The sequence below is a fragment of the Rattus norvegicus genome, chromosome 8 (genome assembly GCF_036323735.1).
Source record: "Rattus norvegicus strain BN/NHsdMcwi chromosome 8, GRCr8, whole genome shotgun sequence".
Lineage (NCBI taxonomy): Eukaryota > Metazoa > Chordata > Mammalia > Rodentia > Muridae > Rattus > Rattus norvegicus.
Genome location: NC_086026.1, coordinates 75,000,784 through 75,015,995, shown reverse-complemented (window position 1 = coordinate 75,015,995; position 15,212 = coordinate 75,000,784). Strand labels below are relative to the sequence as shown.

General features: G+C 48.9%; 1 protein-coding gene across 9 annotated transcripts; it reads right to left on the bottom strand.

Annotated features, from left to right (window-relative positions):
* Nucleotides 1-664: 664 nt before the first annotated feature.
* Pif1 (PIF1 5'-to-3' DNA helicase) lies at nucleotides 665-10,176 on the bottom strand. 9 transcript variants are annotated; one of them, XM_063265942.1, is made up of 13 exons: nucleotides 9,704-10,163; nucleotides 8,597-9,394; nucleotides 7,866-7,998; nucleotides 7,659-7,784; nucleotides 7,395-7,548; nucleotides 7,177-7,291; nucleotides 6,946-7,052; nucleotides 4,861-5,000; nucleotides 4,469-4,575; nucleotides 3,536-3,623; nucleotides 3,288-3,433; nucleotides 2,164-2,355; nucleotides 665-1,987 (listed from the first exon to the last, which is right to left on the bottom strand). In XM_063265942.1, the coding sequence occupies exons 2-13, from the start codon at nucleotides 9,140-9,142 to the stop codon at nucleotides 1,928-1,930; spliced, it is 1,914 nt and encodes a 637-aa protein (XP_063122012.1). In that variant the 5' UTR covers nucleotides 9,143-9,394; nucleotides 9,704-10,163; the 3' UTR covers nucleotides 665-1,927. The 9 variants fall into 9 exon arrangements, 6 of the variants coding, with proteins under 6 accessions (XP_063122012.1, NP_001037718.1, XP_063122011.1 ...); NM_001044253.1 differs by lacking the exon at nucleotides 9,704-10,163 and having other exon boundaries at nucleotides 1,928-1,987; nucleotides 8,597-9,143; XM_063265941.1 differs by lacking the exon at nucleotides 665-1,987 and having other exon boundaries at nucleotides 1,998-2,355; nucleotides 8,597-9,422; nucleotides 9,704-10,171.
* Nucleotides 10,177-15,212: the final 5,036 nt, after the last annotated feature.

The following is a 15,212-nucleotide window of genomic DNA, read 5'->3' as shown; positions in this document are numbered from 1 at the left end:
ATCCTGGTGAGACTGAGGAGGAAGACCAGCTGGCTGTTTTCTCTGCCTCTCTGGGCTAGCAGCTTCCACCCCAGCATCTGGCTCCCAAACAATTGAGATTCTGTTTTAAAAAAAACAAACAAAACCCACCAACTTCTACTGCAGAGGACCTGAGTTCCATTTCCAGCACCTAAGTCAGGTGCCTTACAGCCACCTGTAACTCTGGTTTCAGGGATCTGACACCTCTGGCCTCACTGGCTTCCTGGCCCTGGAGTTACAGGCGGCAAGGTCTATGACCTACTTGATATAGGTGCTGGGAACTGAACTGCAATCCACTGCAAGAGCATAGGCGTGCATAACTAGGCTGTTAACCACCAAGCTATCTCTCTGACCCCTCCATCATGCTTTTTGATAAACTGAAGATAGTTTGTTGATGGCTCCTTCCCTATCCAAACATCAAAGCCAGAGTCTCAGGGTGAGCAGGGACTTAGAACTGCTCTAGAGTATCTTTGTCTTAACTTGTGCCTGATAGTTACTCTCCTTGTTGATCCATTGTTTGAAAGACAGTTGCTACAAACAGAACCTCCTCACATCAGGTTGCTGTGATCTGGGTCCTTGAGGTGGTTGGACAAGCACCTCTGTGCATCCCCTCAGTGAGGGAGAGACCAGGCAGGAGGCACAGTGACACAGTTCACAGTTTTATTTGGCCCTAATAAATACAACAGGGAACATCCATTTCTAAACATGGCCTCTCCCCTACAAAGGGCACAGTTTGCAGTGTCTGTTCTCAGTCAGGCTCAGGATGATGTTTACGTGGGGCTGTGTTAGGCTGAGCTCAGCTGTGAAGATAATTAAACTTCTATCTTGGGCTTGTGTCTGGCCTGAATCCCCTCTAGGCTCCTGCTGTAGTTTGGATGGTTTTCCTTATAGGTTTATGTGCTGGAAGCTTAGTCCCTAGTGTAGCAGTGTTAGGATGATGTAACCCTTAAGAAATGGATTGCGGGTTGTAGAGATGGCTCAGTGGTTAAGAGCACTGACTGCTTTTCCAGAGGACCTGAGTTCAAATCCCAGCAACCACATGGTGGCTCACAACCATCTGTAATGGAATCTGCTGCCCTCTTCTGGTGTGTCTGAAGACAACTACAGTGTACTTATATATAATAAATAAATCTTTAAAAAAAAAGAGATGGATTGCATGGAGGGGGTCTTGCCCTCATGAATGGATAAATGCCGCTCCCCAGAATCACTGTCTCCCGCTGCCTGTCTCATACGATCCTGCTGCACATGTCCCTGCCATGTACTGCCAGCTACCGTCCAACCCCAGCAAAGCTGGGCGTAGGCCGGTTCCACATGTTTAGTCTTCTAGAACTGTGAGCTTATTGTACAAATAAATCACTTTTACATAAAGTGCCCAGCCTTATATATTTTGTTATAATAACGAAAGGAAAATTACTACCCCAGTAGCAAGTTTGCTCACCTGGGATAAGTGCCTGATAACAAGCCCTATGACCTGAATTTAACCCCCAGAACACACATGGGGAAGAGAAAACTAACTTCCTCAAGTTGTCCTCTGACCTTCACATGTGCACTGTGCTGTGCATGCACATGCACACAAGACAAACACATGCAGTGTAATAAGACAGGCTGCTGAAGCACCTGCCCGCACTGCCTCTCTCCAGTCTGCAGCTAAGAACTCTGTGACTGTCCCAGCCTCTGTGGAGAGCTTTGTCCTCTGATAACCATTACCATTTCTAGTTTCTGACCCTGGAAGTCATTTCTCCAGGAGAACAGGTAAAATCGAGGCTAAGCTAGTTAAGTAGATAGGAGACTGTGTCCCTTAACCCTACCAGAGGCTGAATGAGGGAAGAAACAGGGGCCTCTTCCCAGTTGATTCCTAGGGCCTTGACCCATGAAAGAACTAGAAGCTTGTCTTCTCTTTCAGCCGAGGTCAGAGGTTTGGGTCCATGTTCTCCAGATCTGAGCTTGCCTCCTCATCGTCTTGCGACTCCTAGGTCAGAACCAGAAAGCCAGTCACAGGTTTGTGCCAATCCCCAGGGCCACAGCCTGGGGACCAACACCTCTTTCCTTCTGCCTCCACCAGAAAGGAATCAGTAAAGATTCACTGCTAGGCCTCCTTCTCAGCCTGCCCACACCCAGGAGGGCCCTCTTTAGGTGACTTCTTACCAGACTGAGGCCCCTGCCCTGCCGCAGGGTGGCATAGAATTGCAGCACTCGGGAGTCGCATCGAACCACAGTGGGGTCGAAGTCTAGCACACGTAGACCCTGGAGGCTACGGGCCCGGGAGAGGGCCACATAGGCTTGACCACTGGCGAACACACGGCCCAGAGAGATCTCTACACAGTCCAGAGACATGCCCTGGGTGATGGAGGAAGAGTTAAAGCCAATTTTGCCTGAAGTCCCTTACATTCAAATGACTTTCACCAACCCAGCTACTGTGCCTGAGTACCTAGAGTCTTTTTTTAAAGATTTATTTATTTATTACATATACAGTGTTCTGCCTGCATGTATGCCTACCAGGACTGTAGAGGGCACTAGATCTGATTATAGATGGTTATAAACCACCATATGGTTGCTGGGAATTGAACTCAGAACCTCTGGAAGATGAGCCAGTGCTCTTAACCACTAAGCCATCTCTCCAGCCCCTATCCAGAGCCTTAAACATAGGAGAGCTTAAGGGGCAGACAGAGAAAGCTCAGACAATGGTCAGACGGGTGCAGGGCTAAATCTGTACAGAGCTAAACTCTGCCTCTCCACTAGCTGTGACACCTGGGAAGCTTTCTCAGCACCTTTGTTTTCTGCCTGTGAATTGCTAACTCTTCAGTTATATCTACGCCTGGTATGGTTGTTACAGAGATTAACCTGTTCTGGTCATGGTCAGGAAATGGCAGAGGAGGGTCTAGAAAGGGAGAGAAGAATGTGGACCAAGAGGTATGCTAAAGAAAAGTTTAGGGGATTGGGGATTTAGCTCAGTGGTAGAGTGCTTGCCTAGCAACCGCAAGGCCCTGGGTTCAGTCCCCAGCTCCGGGGGAAAAAAAAAGAGAGAGAAAGAAAAGAAAAGTATAGGGCTGGGGGTGGAGCCTGACTGGTAGCATGCCTAACAGGCAGGAAGCCCTGGGTTCAGATTGAATGGAAGCATCCACATAACCCAGGCGGGTGCATACTTGTAATAACAGCAGGAGATCAAGGCCAGCGTCCTCCACAGCTACATGATGAGTTTGAGGCCAGCCTGGCTCAGCATTGCCTGCCCACTCTGTCCTATTGTGCTCACCCCTGCACTGGATAGTCACCTGGCTTTTGTGGATGGACATTGCCCAGGCTAGCTGTAGGGGAAGCTGCTGCCGGCTGAGGTACTGGCCCCCAGTGACCTGTACTGTCCAGCGGTCGGTGCGGATGACCTCAGTGATGCCACACAGGAACCGTACCCGGGGAAGCCCTGAGGAAGGCATGGAGAAGTCCCACCTTTTAGCAAGCCTACAGCTTGTCCTGCTGTGAAATGAACCCAAGCAGCATGACCTCTCCCTTCAACATCACTCACCTCTTCCTTCTGACTCAAACCCGACTACCACCCCTCGGGCACCATTCACCAGGCCCCGAGACACTGCTAAGTTCTTCACCAGCATGACCTGCAGAGGAGGAAGTGCAGGGATGAAGAGGGACCCTCCCTGGGCCTGACTCCTCTAGCACTTAGGGTTCAGAGAGAGGATGGGGGAGTCTTAGCACAAGACCTCTGTGACAAGATACATTATTTTCCTGGAAATATCTTGGCCTTATCTTGTGTCAAAGGGGCTTAGGAGTCATCAAATTGCCCAGAGAGAAGGTGATAAAACCAGGAGGGTAACCTGCATCACAGGACTTTGAAAAGAGTTAGACCTAGCTGGGTTTGGTGGACATGTTTTCTATCCCAGCACTCAGGAAGCAGAGAGGCAGGTGGATCTCCAGAGTTCAAGGCCACCCTAGTCAACAAGTTCCAGGCCAGCTGGGTCTACATAGTTATCTTGTTTTTAAAAAGGGGGGTAGGGAATTAAGGGATTATGCCTGCCTTGGAAGACCACAAAATTTGAGGAATGACACTAGCGTCTGCCACGCCTCTTTCAACCACAATGCTTGCATTTCCCACATGTGCCCAGTGGACCCTGAGGAGAGTCTTACCATTCTTGGCCATGCCCACAGAGGAGGAGCCAGAAGCTGCCCATCTATAAGGAATACTACTATTGGGGTAGTATACCTCATATCATGAGGGATATTACCATGGGGAGACATTTCACCTAAGGACTGAGCTTCAGTAAGGAAGAGACTTGTCCAAAGTGGAATCGCTTGACAGGGCTCTTGATGTTAAAAGAAGATAAGAGGGTGGAAGAAGACAGGAAAGGGGGTGGGGAGTGGTCACAGTAGGTCTCAACTATCAAGGGACCTTGGTAGAGTGTTAATAGTCAGGGATTTCCCCACCCCACCCCCGTTTCCCACTCACTTGAGCCCCCAGCTTTAACTGAAGGACACGGCCTACAGGGCACTGAGCATCCAGGGTCCGGCTTAGCTCAGGGTCACTGTCTATAGCCTCAAAGCTGTGTACATCACCTGGAAAAGGAAGAGTGAGAAAACATGTTATACATTGACTTGTGGCTCAGTTTCCACAAATGTATTAGATCAAGATGGTTGTGGGGGATGGACTGGGGACAGCTCAGGTCTAGCCAGGGCCTTGGAATCAGCCCACTACAGCCTTTGGGTAATAGTTTCATCTGTGAATGTACACAGAGCTTGGGCCCGGTTTTCCAGGGATGTGGGGTGGGGTTGGAGGGGAGGGTCACACCTGTCTGATGGCCCCTCCCAGCTGGTTTTGTCCAACCCAAGCATTGTATTCACCTGGTAGTTCCTTCAGCCGCTTCTCATTGGTAAGGGCCACATCATCCTGATGGGTGCACAGTCTCGTGGCTATAATTCCATCTCGTCCCACCTTATGGGCAGCTGTGGCCCTGAGCTGGCGGGTCACTTCATCTGAACATCTGTGGGGGCTTCAGTGTCAGACCAGAGATCCCCTGGACACCAGAAAAGGTGGGGACAGTATGGCCTGCTGCATAGGCCAAGTCTTGGAGCCCAAAAGGGGCACCAATGTAAGATTTGCTGCTACCCAGCCCCTAGCCAGTCTGCTTGTCCCTAGGTGTGAACAGTGAGCATGGGGACAGGGTGCTGGACTCTGAATACAGGTGGACCTGCTGCTGTGTCTGCCCCGAGGAACCCACAGTGTTCCTGAGGAAGCAGTATATCATGAGTGACCCCAGGCCAGAGGTTTGCAGGCCTCAGTAGGATGCTGGTGTTGATACACTGGAATACTGACTATCCCGTCATCAGATCCGCCTTTTAGCCATCTGCCTACTGCTTTTACTGCAATAGCTAGCCTGAGTATTTTTTTTCTTCTTTTTTCTTTTTCTCGTGTGTGTGTGTGTGTGTGTGTGTGTGTGTGTGTGTGTGTTTGCGCGCATGTGTGTGCACGTCTCTTTTTTTTTGTATTATTTTTTTTATTAGATATATGTCTTTACTTACATTTCAAATGTTATTCCCTTTCCTGGTTTCCTGTCCATAAGCTCCCTATCCCTCCTCTTCCCCCTCCCCCATATGGGTGTTCCCCCCATCTATCCCCCTTACTGCCCCCACCATTCCCCTGCACTAAGGGTCCAATGTTGGCAGGATCAAGGGCTTCCCCTTCCACTGGTGCCCCAACAAGGCTATTCTCTGCTATCTATGCAGTTGGAGTCCTGGGTCAGTCCATGTCTAGTTTTTCAGTAGTGGTTTAGTCCCTGGAAGCTCTGGTTGGTTGGCATTGTTGTTCTTATGGGGTTGCAAACTCCTTCAACTCTTTCAGTCCTTCCTCTAAGTCCCCCAAAGGGGGTCCTGTTCTCAGTTCAGTGGTTTGCTGCTAGCATTGACCTCTGTATTGGACATGCTCTGGCTGTGTCTCTCAGGAGAGATCTATATCCGGTCCCTTTCAGCATGCATTTTTTAGCACGAGCACTTCTACAAGCTAGAAGTCAACTTCCTCAGTTTCCTTTAGCCTTTGTTTTTGTTTTTCGAGACAGATTCTCACTATGTAGCCCTAGTTGTCCTGGAACTCACTATGTAGACCAGGTTGGCCTTGAACTCACAGAGATCCACTTGCCTTCAGAGTGTTGATTTAAAGTCATGTGCCTCTATACCTGGCACTTTTTACCTTTTTTATTTCTTTGTTTTTTGAGACAGAGTCTCTTACTGAATTTGGAGCTTACTCACCAGGCCAGCGAACTCAAGAATTCTCCTGTTTTGACTTCCCTAGCACAGGGGTTTACAGGTATCTGCTGTCAACTTCAACTTTTCACACAGGCACTGGGGAATCCAAACATAGGTTCTCAGGCTTCTGTAATAAGCACTTTCCTGACTCAACTGTCTCTCCAGCCAGCTAGCCTGTGTTTCAATGTGAGGTATGCTGTAAGGAGTGTTTGGTGTTGGTTTCTTTGAGATAGTGTCTTCTTCTTCTTTTTTTTTTTTTTCGGAGCTGGGGAAATAGTGTCTTCTTAAACTGCCCAGGATGGCCTCAAGCTCACTATCCTCCACCTCAGCCTCTTGAGTCCTGTGGTTGCAATTGAGTGCCACAATGCCCAGTGCCATAACGTATATTGATTGATTGATTGGTGTTATAACATTCTTGACTACATTCTATCCTAAGTTGTCCCAAACTTGTTTTCCTGTACAAACTGCTCATTCCCAAGGACAAACAAGCATCTCTCCCTCTTCCCTGAACTAGGTATGGTTACCAAAAGCCTGTAAATCCTAGGACTGATGAGATACGGGTAAGAGGATCAGGAGTTCAAGGCCATACTGCAAATTCTCGACCAGCCTCAGCTATATGAAGCCTGCCACCCACAAACATAACAATACAGACTCGTGCATGCATCCTTATCCCATTCCAGTACCCACCTGCCTAATCTCACAGCCTTCAGGAGAGAGATGAAGGTCTGGTCTGCTTGCCTCCACACCTCAGTCAGCTCCAGAGTCACTGGTACACACTTCCTCCAGCTCTTGGCCTGGTGGGGAAAGGGTAGGGGTGAGTTGGGTAATCAGAGAAGACTCCCCCACAAGCATAGGATCAGAATCAGGGTGTAAGTCCCTCCTCACAAGCACAGGTCAGGGTTAGGATGTGACCAGTACCTGAAAGCAGAATCGAGGATGCTGGGAACCTTTGGTCACTGGCGGCAACTGTAGGAAGTCCCCACAGATAATAAGCTGGATCCCTCCAAATGGTTTCTTCTGTTGCCGGACAGCTCTGGATGGGAGCAAGGAGTGCTTTAGAGATAGATGCTGGGTGGGCAAACCCCTTGGGGAAAATAACCAGACTCAGACCTCATGCCCTTGCTCTACGTACTGACCTGGCCACAGCTTCCAACTTGTCAAAGAAGTCTGCCTCTACCATGGAGATCTCATCAATGACCAAACGCTGGCAGTTCAGCCAGCCCTGCCGCACACCAGGCCGATGGGCCAGAGCCACACACTGGGCCAGGGGAGCCTGGCCTGAACCGATGCCTAGGAGTGACACTATTCAGTCTGTGCTGAAACCCCGGCGCCCCCTCCCCCCATCTCTCCTTCCACAAGTCTGGCGTGCTCTTAACCCAAGCCCAGGGGTTCACACTTACCTGCAAAGGCATGAAGGGTGGTGCCCCCAATGTGGCAGGCTGCCACCCCAGTGCTGGCAGTGGCCACAGTGCCAGTAGGAGGCAGGGAACCCAGGATATGTTTCAGCAGGTAGGACTTCCCTGTCCCTGGTGGGTAGACAAAGTCAGAGCTGCCTGCTCCCCGGTGCCACCCTAGAGCTACCCACCACGCCATTCTTTCTCTATTACCTGCACTCCCGGTAAAGAATATGCTCTGGCCTTTCAGAACCATCCGCAGCACAGCGGCCTGCTCTTCGGAAAGCTTCGGTTTGCTGGAGGGCATGCGTAGCTTCTTCACAGGCAGGGGCCACCTTGGAGCTTCCTGGGAGGAACAGGGCTGTGTCAGAACCTCCTGCCATGTTGCTTGGTCTGTATGCATTGCAAAACAGCCCTTTGCTTTGTTCTAGGCTTCACTTGGAACTTTGAGCAGGTCTGGGTCATCTGAAGACAGTCCCAACGGATACTAGCCTCCACTTCTGGCTTTTCACCCGTTCAATGCCAGGCGTCTTAGACTGGCGACCACACCTGATTGCATCTAAAAGCTTTGTCAGACTCTCCTGACGGGTTTTCTCCTCAGGTGATTGGATTATTGCCTGTTCCTGACCCGCTCCGTTCCAAAAGCTCCTCTCTTCTGGGACTCTAATACTCTTTCTTCCTTCCTAAGTTTCCTTGCCTGGTCTTCTCTGCCACTATCTCTTTGGATATGGCCTGGATGCTATTTTCCTGTTCTCAGCTTATCTAAAGAATTACTGGAGGGGAAGCATGGGTGATTTACAGCTCATCATCACCGTTCTCAAATGATGGGCATTTCAGATCACCAGCTGTCTCCTTAATACTGCTGACTATCTTCCCCCAACCTCGGACCTCCTGGGTTTCCTTGATCCTCAATAAAAGCTCTCCACTCCCTTTCTGGTCCTCACCATACTAGGCTGGGATTCCATTGGCCGCTTTTCCAGCGCTGAGTCTGGAGCCTTGGTGGCCGCAGCACGGCGCAGTTCCTCCGGCTGCACTGGACTGATCGTGACAAAGTCTCGGGGCCGCGGACCGAGCAATTGCGCACGGGCAGAGGCGGGTCCCGGCCCAGGGGCGACCGCCAGCTTCAGGCGCAGGGTGCGCAGGAAGCGGCGCAAGCGCTCCGGGGGACAGTCAGAGAGCAGCAGTTGCACTGAGCCAGCCCGGGGCACGCCATCGGCCGGGAGTCGCAAAGTGCTGCGCCCAACTGCGGCGAAGCGGGTGAAGAGGCGCACGGCGCGCAGTGGGAAACAGCGTGGCCGCCCTTCGGGTCCGGGTGCCTGCAGTCGCAGCATCAACTCGCGGCGTTCATTCCGACCTAGGCTCAGCTCTGCGGCGCGCAGAGCCTGGCGCTTGCGAGGTTGCCCTCCAGGACTCAGCTCCTCTACGGCTACCCGGCACCGCAGCTCGGTGTCATCACATTCATCGGTCGCCACCTCAGTGCTAGAAGGCATCTCCAATGCCTCTGCAGGCGTTCAGGGACCGAAGCACACAAGTCACAGAAAATCGGGGTGTAATAGGCAGTATGGCTGCCGTGACAGAAAATCCTGTCCAGATCACTTAGGGTCAAGCAGGTTGTCACTGGTAACAGGAGGTGCCACCAAGATATTCCAAGCACTCTAGAGCGAGGAGAAACGTCCTCTGCTGTAGCTCTCGGAGAGGTGGAAGGTGGCATTAACTGCACTTAGGACTGACGAGCAACTGTCCTGCAATGGCCACATTAGAAAGGTGTTCCTGAACAGAAAAAAAAAAAAAAAGACCCACCCAGGCCAACACCGGACTCATCAGGGACTTCTACCCAGGAAGCAGAACAATAACCACACGTTGGGCGATGGGAAGGAGACTGGCTGGAGGTGAAAACAGGCTGAGACAGGCACACCCCCTTCATAAACCAATTAGTAGGTATCAGGGTCAGTGTGATTCCAGTGCTTTGGAAAGGGTGAATTCTTAGGGAATGTATGGAACCTCCGGGCCCAGGAATCCATTGTCCCTCCGTCTGACCCACGAATCAGTACCTCTCCCAGCGAGGATCACTAAAATAGTCACGTTCTTTGCCTCCCACCTCAAGGATCCGACAGACTCACTGGTTGCTTTCGGATGAAAAGGCAGATCTGAACCGGCCGGCAGCAAAGCCAAGGCACTAAGAACTTTCAAATACTAGGAATAAAAAAATTACCCAATCACCGGCCTGGTCTTTAAATTCTCTAGCCAATCAGGGACAGGAGCGGGGGCGTGTCCAGGGGCGGGCGTTTCTTCGGCGTTCCAACAGTTAACCAGAACCAGCCTTTTTGTGTTGGGGGAGCGTGCGTTTTAGAGTTCCACGTGTGGGCGTGGCGGGGTAGGGAAGGGGCTGCGGTTCCAAGGCTCATGGTGTACTGTCGCCGAGGCGGTTCTGAAGATTTGAGAACCGTTTTATTTACACGGCCTGCTTTTCTCACACCCACCACCGCCACCTGGCTGTGCTTAGCCTTGGGGAGAAACTACCTAGTCCTTTGCACACCCTGTTCCCACCCACAGAACCATTGTCTCCTGTTCAGGTCATTCCCTGGGCCAGCCATGTCCGCTTCCCTGTTCCCTTATTTATTTATTTTTCCCCTTCTCTGCCCCCCTAAGAATTATTCTATACATTTGTCTCTTTTACCGTGCTGAGACCAGTGTCAGATGTCCAGTTGTTATAAAGGAAGCCAGTGAGTCCTTGTTCTCAGGGAATTCTTACTCCTCTTGTTGCTTTGATTGCGCAGAGAATGTATTTTTTTTCAGCTGGGGCCTTGTTACCTTGTGTAGGCTGGTCTTAAATTCCTGGCCTTAAGGGATCCTCCTTCAGCCTCCTAAATAGCTGTGACTACAGGCACCTGACAAGATCCAGCTTTGGAAACTTATTTTTAATTATTATTTTTCCTTCACTGAAGTTTGAAATTACATAGCTGGAAGGGATCTTCTGGGTGGGTCGAGTCACCTCATTTTACAGATAATGATAGCCACTACAGACTAAATCCTCTTCTTTCTTTCTTTCTTTCTTTCTTTCTTCCTTCCTTCCTTCCTTCCTTCCTTCCTTCCTTCTCCCCCTCCTCCCTCTATGACATTATGTGTCCAAGGCTGACCTCAAATATCTCTAGGTTCTACTTACAGGATATAACATTGAGTTTCTGATCTTTCTTCGTCCACCTAATGTTATAATTCTATGCATCTAGCACTGTGGCCAGTCAGTTATGAGGACCAGAGTGACAATTCTCAAACTCAGTATTCAAAATAAGAATTATAAAGAATTTTTAAGAATTATTTACCTTATGTGTATGAATGTTCTGCATGCACGTGTATCACTTGTGTGCCTGTTGAATCCCTTGAAGCCAAGGCTTGTGAACCACCATGTGGATTCTGGGACTTGAAGGTTCTCTGCAAGACCCACATGTGCTCTTTACTGCTGAGTCATATCTCTAACCCTGAAAGTGTTCCCATTGGAACTGGAAAAAGAATGGCTCAGAGATTAAGAGAATTAGCTCTTAGCTATTATAGTGTCCCACAATCTTCTGTTCCAGGAGGTTCAACACCTTCTGGTACACATTCAAACATGTGGGCAAGACTCGCTTGAACATATAGATGTGTGTGCATATGCATATGTATTTAAATAAATATTAAAAATTTAAAAACTTTTCACCATCGGGGCTTAGCAGTTAAGAGCACTGACTGCCCTTCCAGATGTCCTGAGTTTAAATCCCAGCAATCACATGGTTGCTCACAACCATCTGTAATGGGATATAATGTCCTCTTCTGGTTCATCTGAAGACAGCTACAGTGTACTCACAACATTAAATAAATAATTTAAAAAAGAGCTAAGTTTAAAAAAATCTTTCACCACCTCACATAAAAACTATGTACTCACTGAGATAAAAATTTGTAATTCTTTATTCTCAGACCATGGTACCCTAACATTTTATTATGAAAATATTGAAGGAAATACAGTGCAGAAAGGTTAAAAGAATTTTACAGTAGGGCCCAAGTGATTGTTCAGTAGTTAAAGGCACCTACCTACAACCAAGTCTGACAACCTAAATTTGATCCTACAGACCCATTTTGGTGAATGGATAGAATCAACTCTCCCAAGTTGTCCTCTATTAGTACCTTCTCTCTCTCTCTCTCTCTCTCTCTCTCTCTCTCTCTCTCTCTCTCTCACACACACACACACACACACACACACACACACACGTTTTGTTTGTTTTGTTTTGTTTTTCAACAGGATTTCTCTGTGTAGCCTTGGCTGTTATGGAATTCACTCTGTAAGCTAGCCTGGCCTGGAACTCTTCTTTTGGGTTTTTGAGGCAGGGTCTTCCTAAACAGTTCAGGCTGGCCTAGGAAATGCTATGATACAGCCCAGGTGGCCTTATACTAGCAACTCTCCTGCCTATGCCTCCTAAGGGCTGGGAATGCAGGATGCCAACATACCTGGTTGTGGGGTGTGTGTGTGTGTGTGTGTGTGTGTGTGTGTGTGTGTGTGAAATTTTGGAGTTTTTTATTTTAATGATTAGACTGATTCATTTTATTTTGTGTGTGGGTGATTTGCCGGCATGTATGAATGTGCACCATGTGTCTGCCAAGGTCAGAAGAGGGCATTGGATCATCTAGAACTAGCTACAGATGGTTATGAACCACCTGATGGGTACTTAGAATGGAATCCAGGTCCTCTGTAAGAGTCATCTCTCAGGCAGTGATTGTACGTACCTTTAATCCTAGCACTCTGGACAGCAGAGGCAGACGGATCTCAGAGGCCAGCCTGGTCTTCTTCCAGGTAGCCAGGGCAACACAGAGAAACTGTCTTTAAAAAACAAAAACAAAAACAAAAACAAACAAACAAACAAAAAAACAAGCCATCTCTCCAGTTTAAGCATCTAAATTTTCTGACTTATATTTTAATTTATTTTAAATAAGCACGTGGGCAAGGAACTCTAAACTACAGAGTGGTGGTACTATTTGATATTATTCGAATGTGTTAGATATTTTTCCCACCTAAGTTTTTGTAAGAGCAACAACAGTGAGTTCTTGTAGGAAAAGAAACTCAGAGCTCAACTTGGCCACTCTGGTGTTTCAATGTTTCTTGGATTTTGCCGTCCTGCCCGGCGCCCTACCTCTGGCGTTCTTTCATTTCGATTGGCAGATGCAGAGGGGCGGAGCCAGAGTGAGTCCCCACATCTGCCATCCAACTTCCTTTTTTTGCTGCCGGGTTGTGTGCATACGCAATTCTCTGCTTGCTGCTGCCGCTTTAAAGCTGCTTTTGAACTTCTTTTTCTAAATCCAAATCCCAGATTGGAGGCAGACATTTGGAGGGAAGGGTTTCTTATAAAAATTTTCTCTTGTAGAACTCTTTCCTGGTCTGACCCGTTCTCTCCTCCTGAAAGGCCCCAGTGCATTCTAAAGAAGTAACTGTAACTTTATAGCAAAGGGCGGAATCATGTGTTACTAAAGGGAGCCACGCCTCTCCACCTTAGGATCCTCTCTCCCCAAGCTTTTGCCTTCCTTCTTCTGCAATCTGATTCTTGCAAAGAAAGTGTGGTTAGAAGAGATGAAGGAGGAAAGGTTTTATGATTTCCTAGCTTCCAGAACACAAGTCAGGCCTCTCATCTCCAAACTTCCTCACGCTGAGGTAGAAGCCAGCCAGGCCACAATGTGACACCCACACCCCCACACATAAACACTCCCAAACAGTAGGACCTCACCTCAAACCGTTTCCTTACCTTGCTTGCTGCTCACTCCCCCCTCTCCCTCCCTCACCTTCTCTCTGCTGCCCCCGCCATTTACGGGTCCAGTTGAATACCTACATCCTACCTTTGATTCCCTCCTCACCTACTGCTAAAACTTTTATCGTCTTCCAAAACCTATAGAGTGTATTAATGTCCTCCATTCTCATGCCATACCCCCTGGTTAGCATTCTGTCACCTTGTCTTAGTTAGGGTTTTACTGCTGTGAACAGACACCAGGACCAAGGTGTTACAACATTTATAAGGACAACATTTAATTGGGGCTGGCTTGCAAGTTCAGAGTTTCAGTCCAGCATCATCAAAGCAGGAACATGGCAGCAGCATCCAGTCAGGCACGGTGGGTGCAGGACGAGCTGAGAGTTCTACATCTTCATCTGAAAGCTGCTAGCAGACTACTGACATCCAGGCAGCTAGGATGAGGGTCTTAAAGCCCACGCCCACAGAGACACACCTACTCCCACAAGGCCACACCTCACATAGTGCCACTCCCTGGGCCAAGCAAATTCAAACCATGACACACCTCTACCCTAAATCACAGCAATGGACAACTAGTTACCTGGAGTCCTGGCTTCTACTCTCATTATAAACCATTCTCCAAACAGCAAGAAATGGGGTTTGTTTGCTTGGTGGTTTGGTGGTTTGGTTGTTTGGTTGGTTTTTAGAGACAGGGTTTCTCTGAGTATCCCTGGCTGTCCTGGAACTCAATCTATAGACCAGGCTGGCCTCAAACTCAGAAATCTTCCTGCCTTTGCCTCCTGAGCTCTCAGATTAAAGATGTGGTACAAGTGGAATTTTATTTTGGGTCGTTCATCTTCCTGTCCAAGGAAATCTAAGCAGGATTGAAATCTTGGAGGAAACTTATGCAACCTTGTGGCCCTGGCACATTGTTTTCTATATCCTTCAAAAAATGAATTATTTTATGTGTATGAGTGTTTTTCCTGCAGGTATGTCCATGCACCACTGGAGTTACACACAGTCGTGAGCCACGATGTGGGTGCTGAGAATCAAAGCCGGGTCCTCTGGAAGAGCAGCCAGTGTTCCTAACCAATAGGCCATCTCACAACCCCTCTCCACCCTTTAGGTGTAAGGACCTGGTCCAGGCACGAGGGGCAGTGTGTTCCACCCTTTTCCATGTTGAACTGAAAAGGACTCAGGAGCCCAAAGGCCAGCAGAGGGCAGTGAAAGAGAAGTTTGGTCAACTGGAGTAGCTGAGGCTATGACAGCCAGAGTCAAAACAGGTCCTCATTAATCCATCCCACAAGCACAAAATTCTGGGTGCTGTGCCATGCAGCACACCTGCCTAGGAAAGGTCGTGCGTGTGCATGCGTGTATGGTGCTGGAGGTTAGGATGCGACAGCCAACCCTCCGAGCCTGTTTCTCCAAAATAAAAATGAAAAGTACATGGTAGACCTTAAAGGCTTTCTCCACTCTCCAGCAACATGGTCAGGGCCGAAAGGAGTTAGGGTGATGGAGTCGGCTCATAACATGAGAACCAGAGAGGGGTTGAACGAGGGAAAGGAGAGCCAAAATCAGACCCTCTATAAAGGAACCGAGTCCAGAGTCTGATTCTGGTCATACATTCCAAGCTCATGGCTCAGCCCCTCCCTGAAGTTCCACAGACCAAAGACCATCGCCACTATTCCGACCTGGGGAAAGAAAGAGGACGAACCTCTTTGTGCACTCATTTCTGAACTGCCCTGGCAGCCAGATCCAGGCCCACTGAGTTAGGCAACCTCAAAGGCATCAGCTACCCACCGCCTCCCGGGCTTGCTTG

Coding starts and splice junctions, on each gene's coding strand:
- Pif1 (XM_063265941.1), bottom strand. CDS start 9,142: ATGCCTTCTAGCACTGAGGTGGCGACCGATGAATGTGATGACACCGAG. Junction 7,999..8,596: donor TGGAATCCCAGCCTAGTATG/GTGAGGACCAGA, acceptor TGTTCCTCCCAG/GAAGCTCCAAGGTGGCCCCT. Junction 3,624..4,468: donor AGTTAAAGCTGGGGGCTCAA/GTGAGTGGGAAA, acceptor CCTCCTCTGCAG/GTCATGCTGGTGAAGAACTT.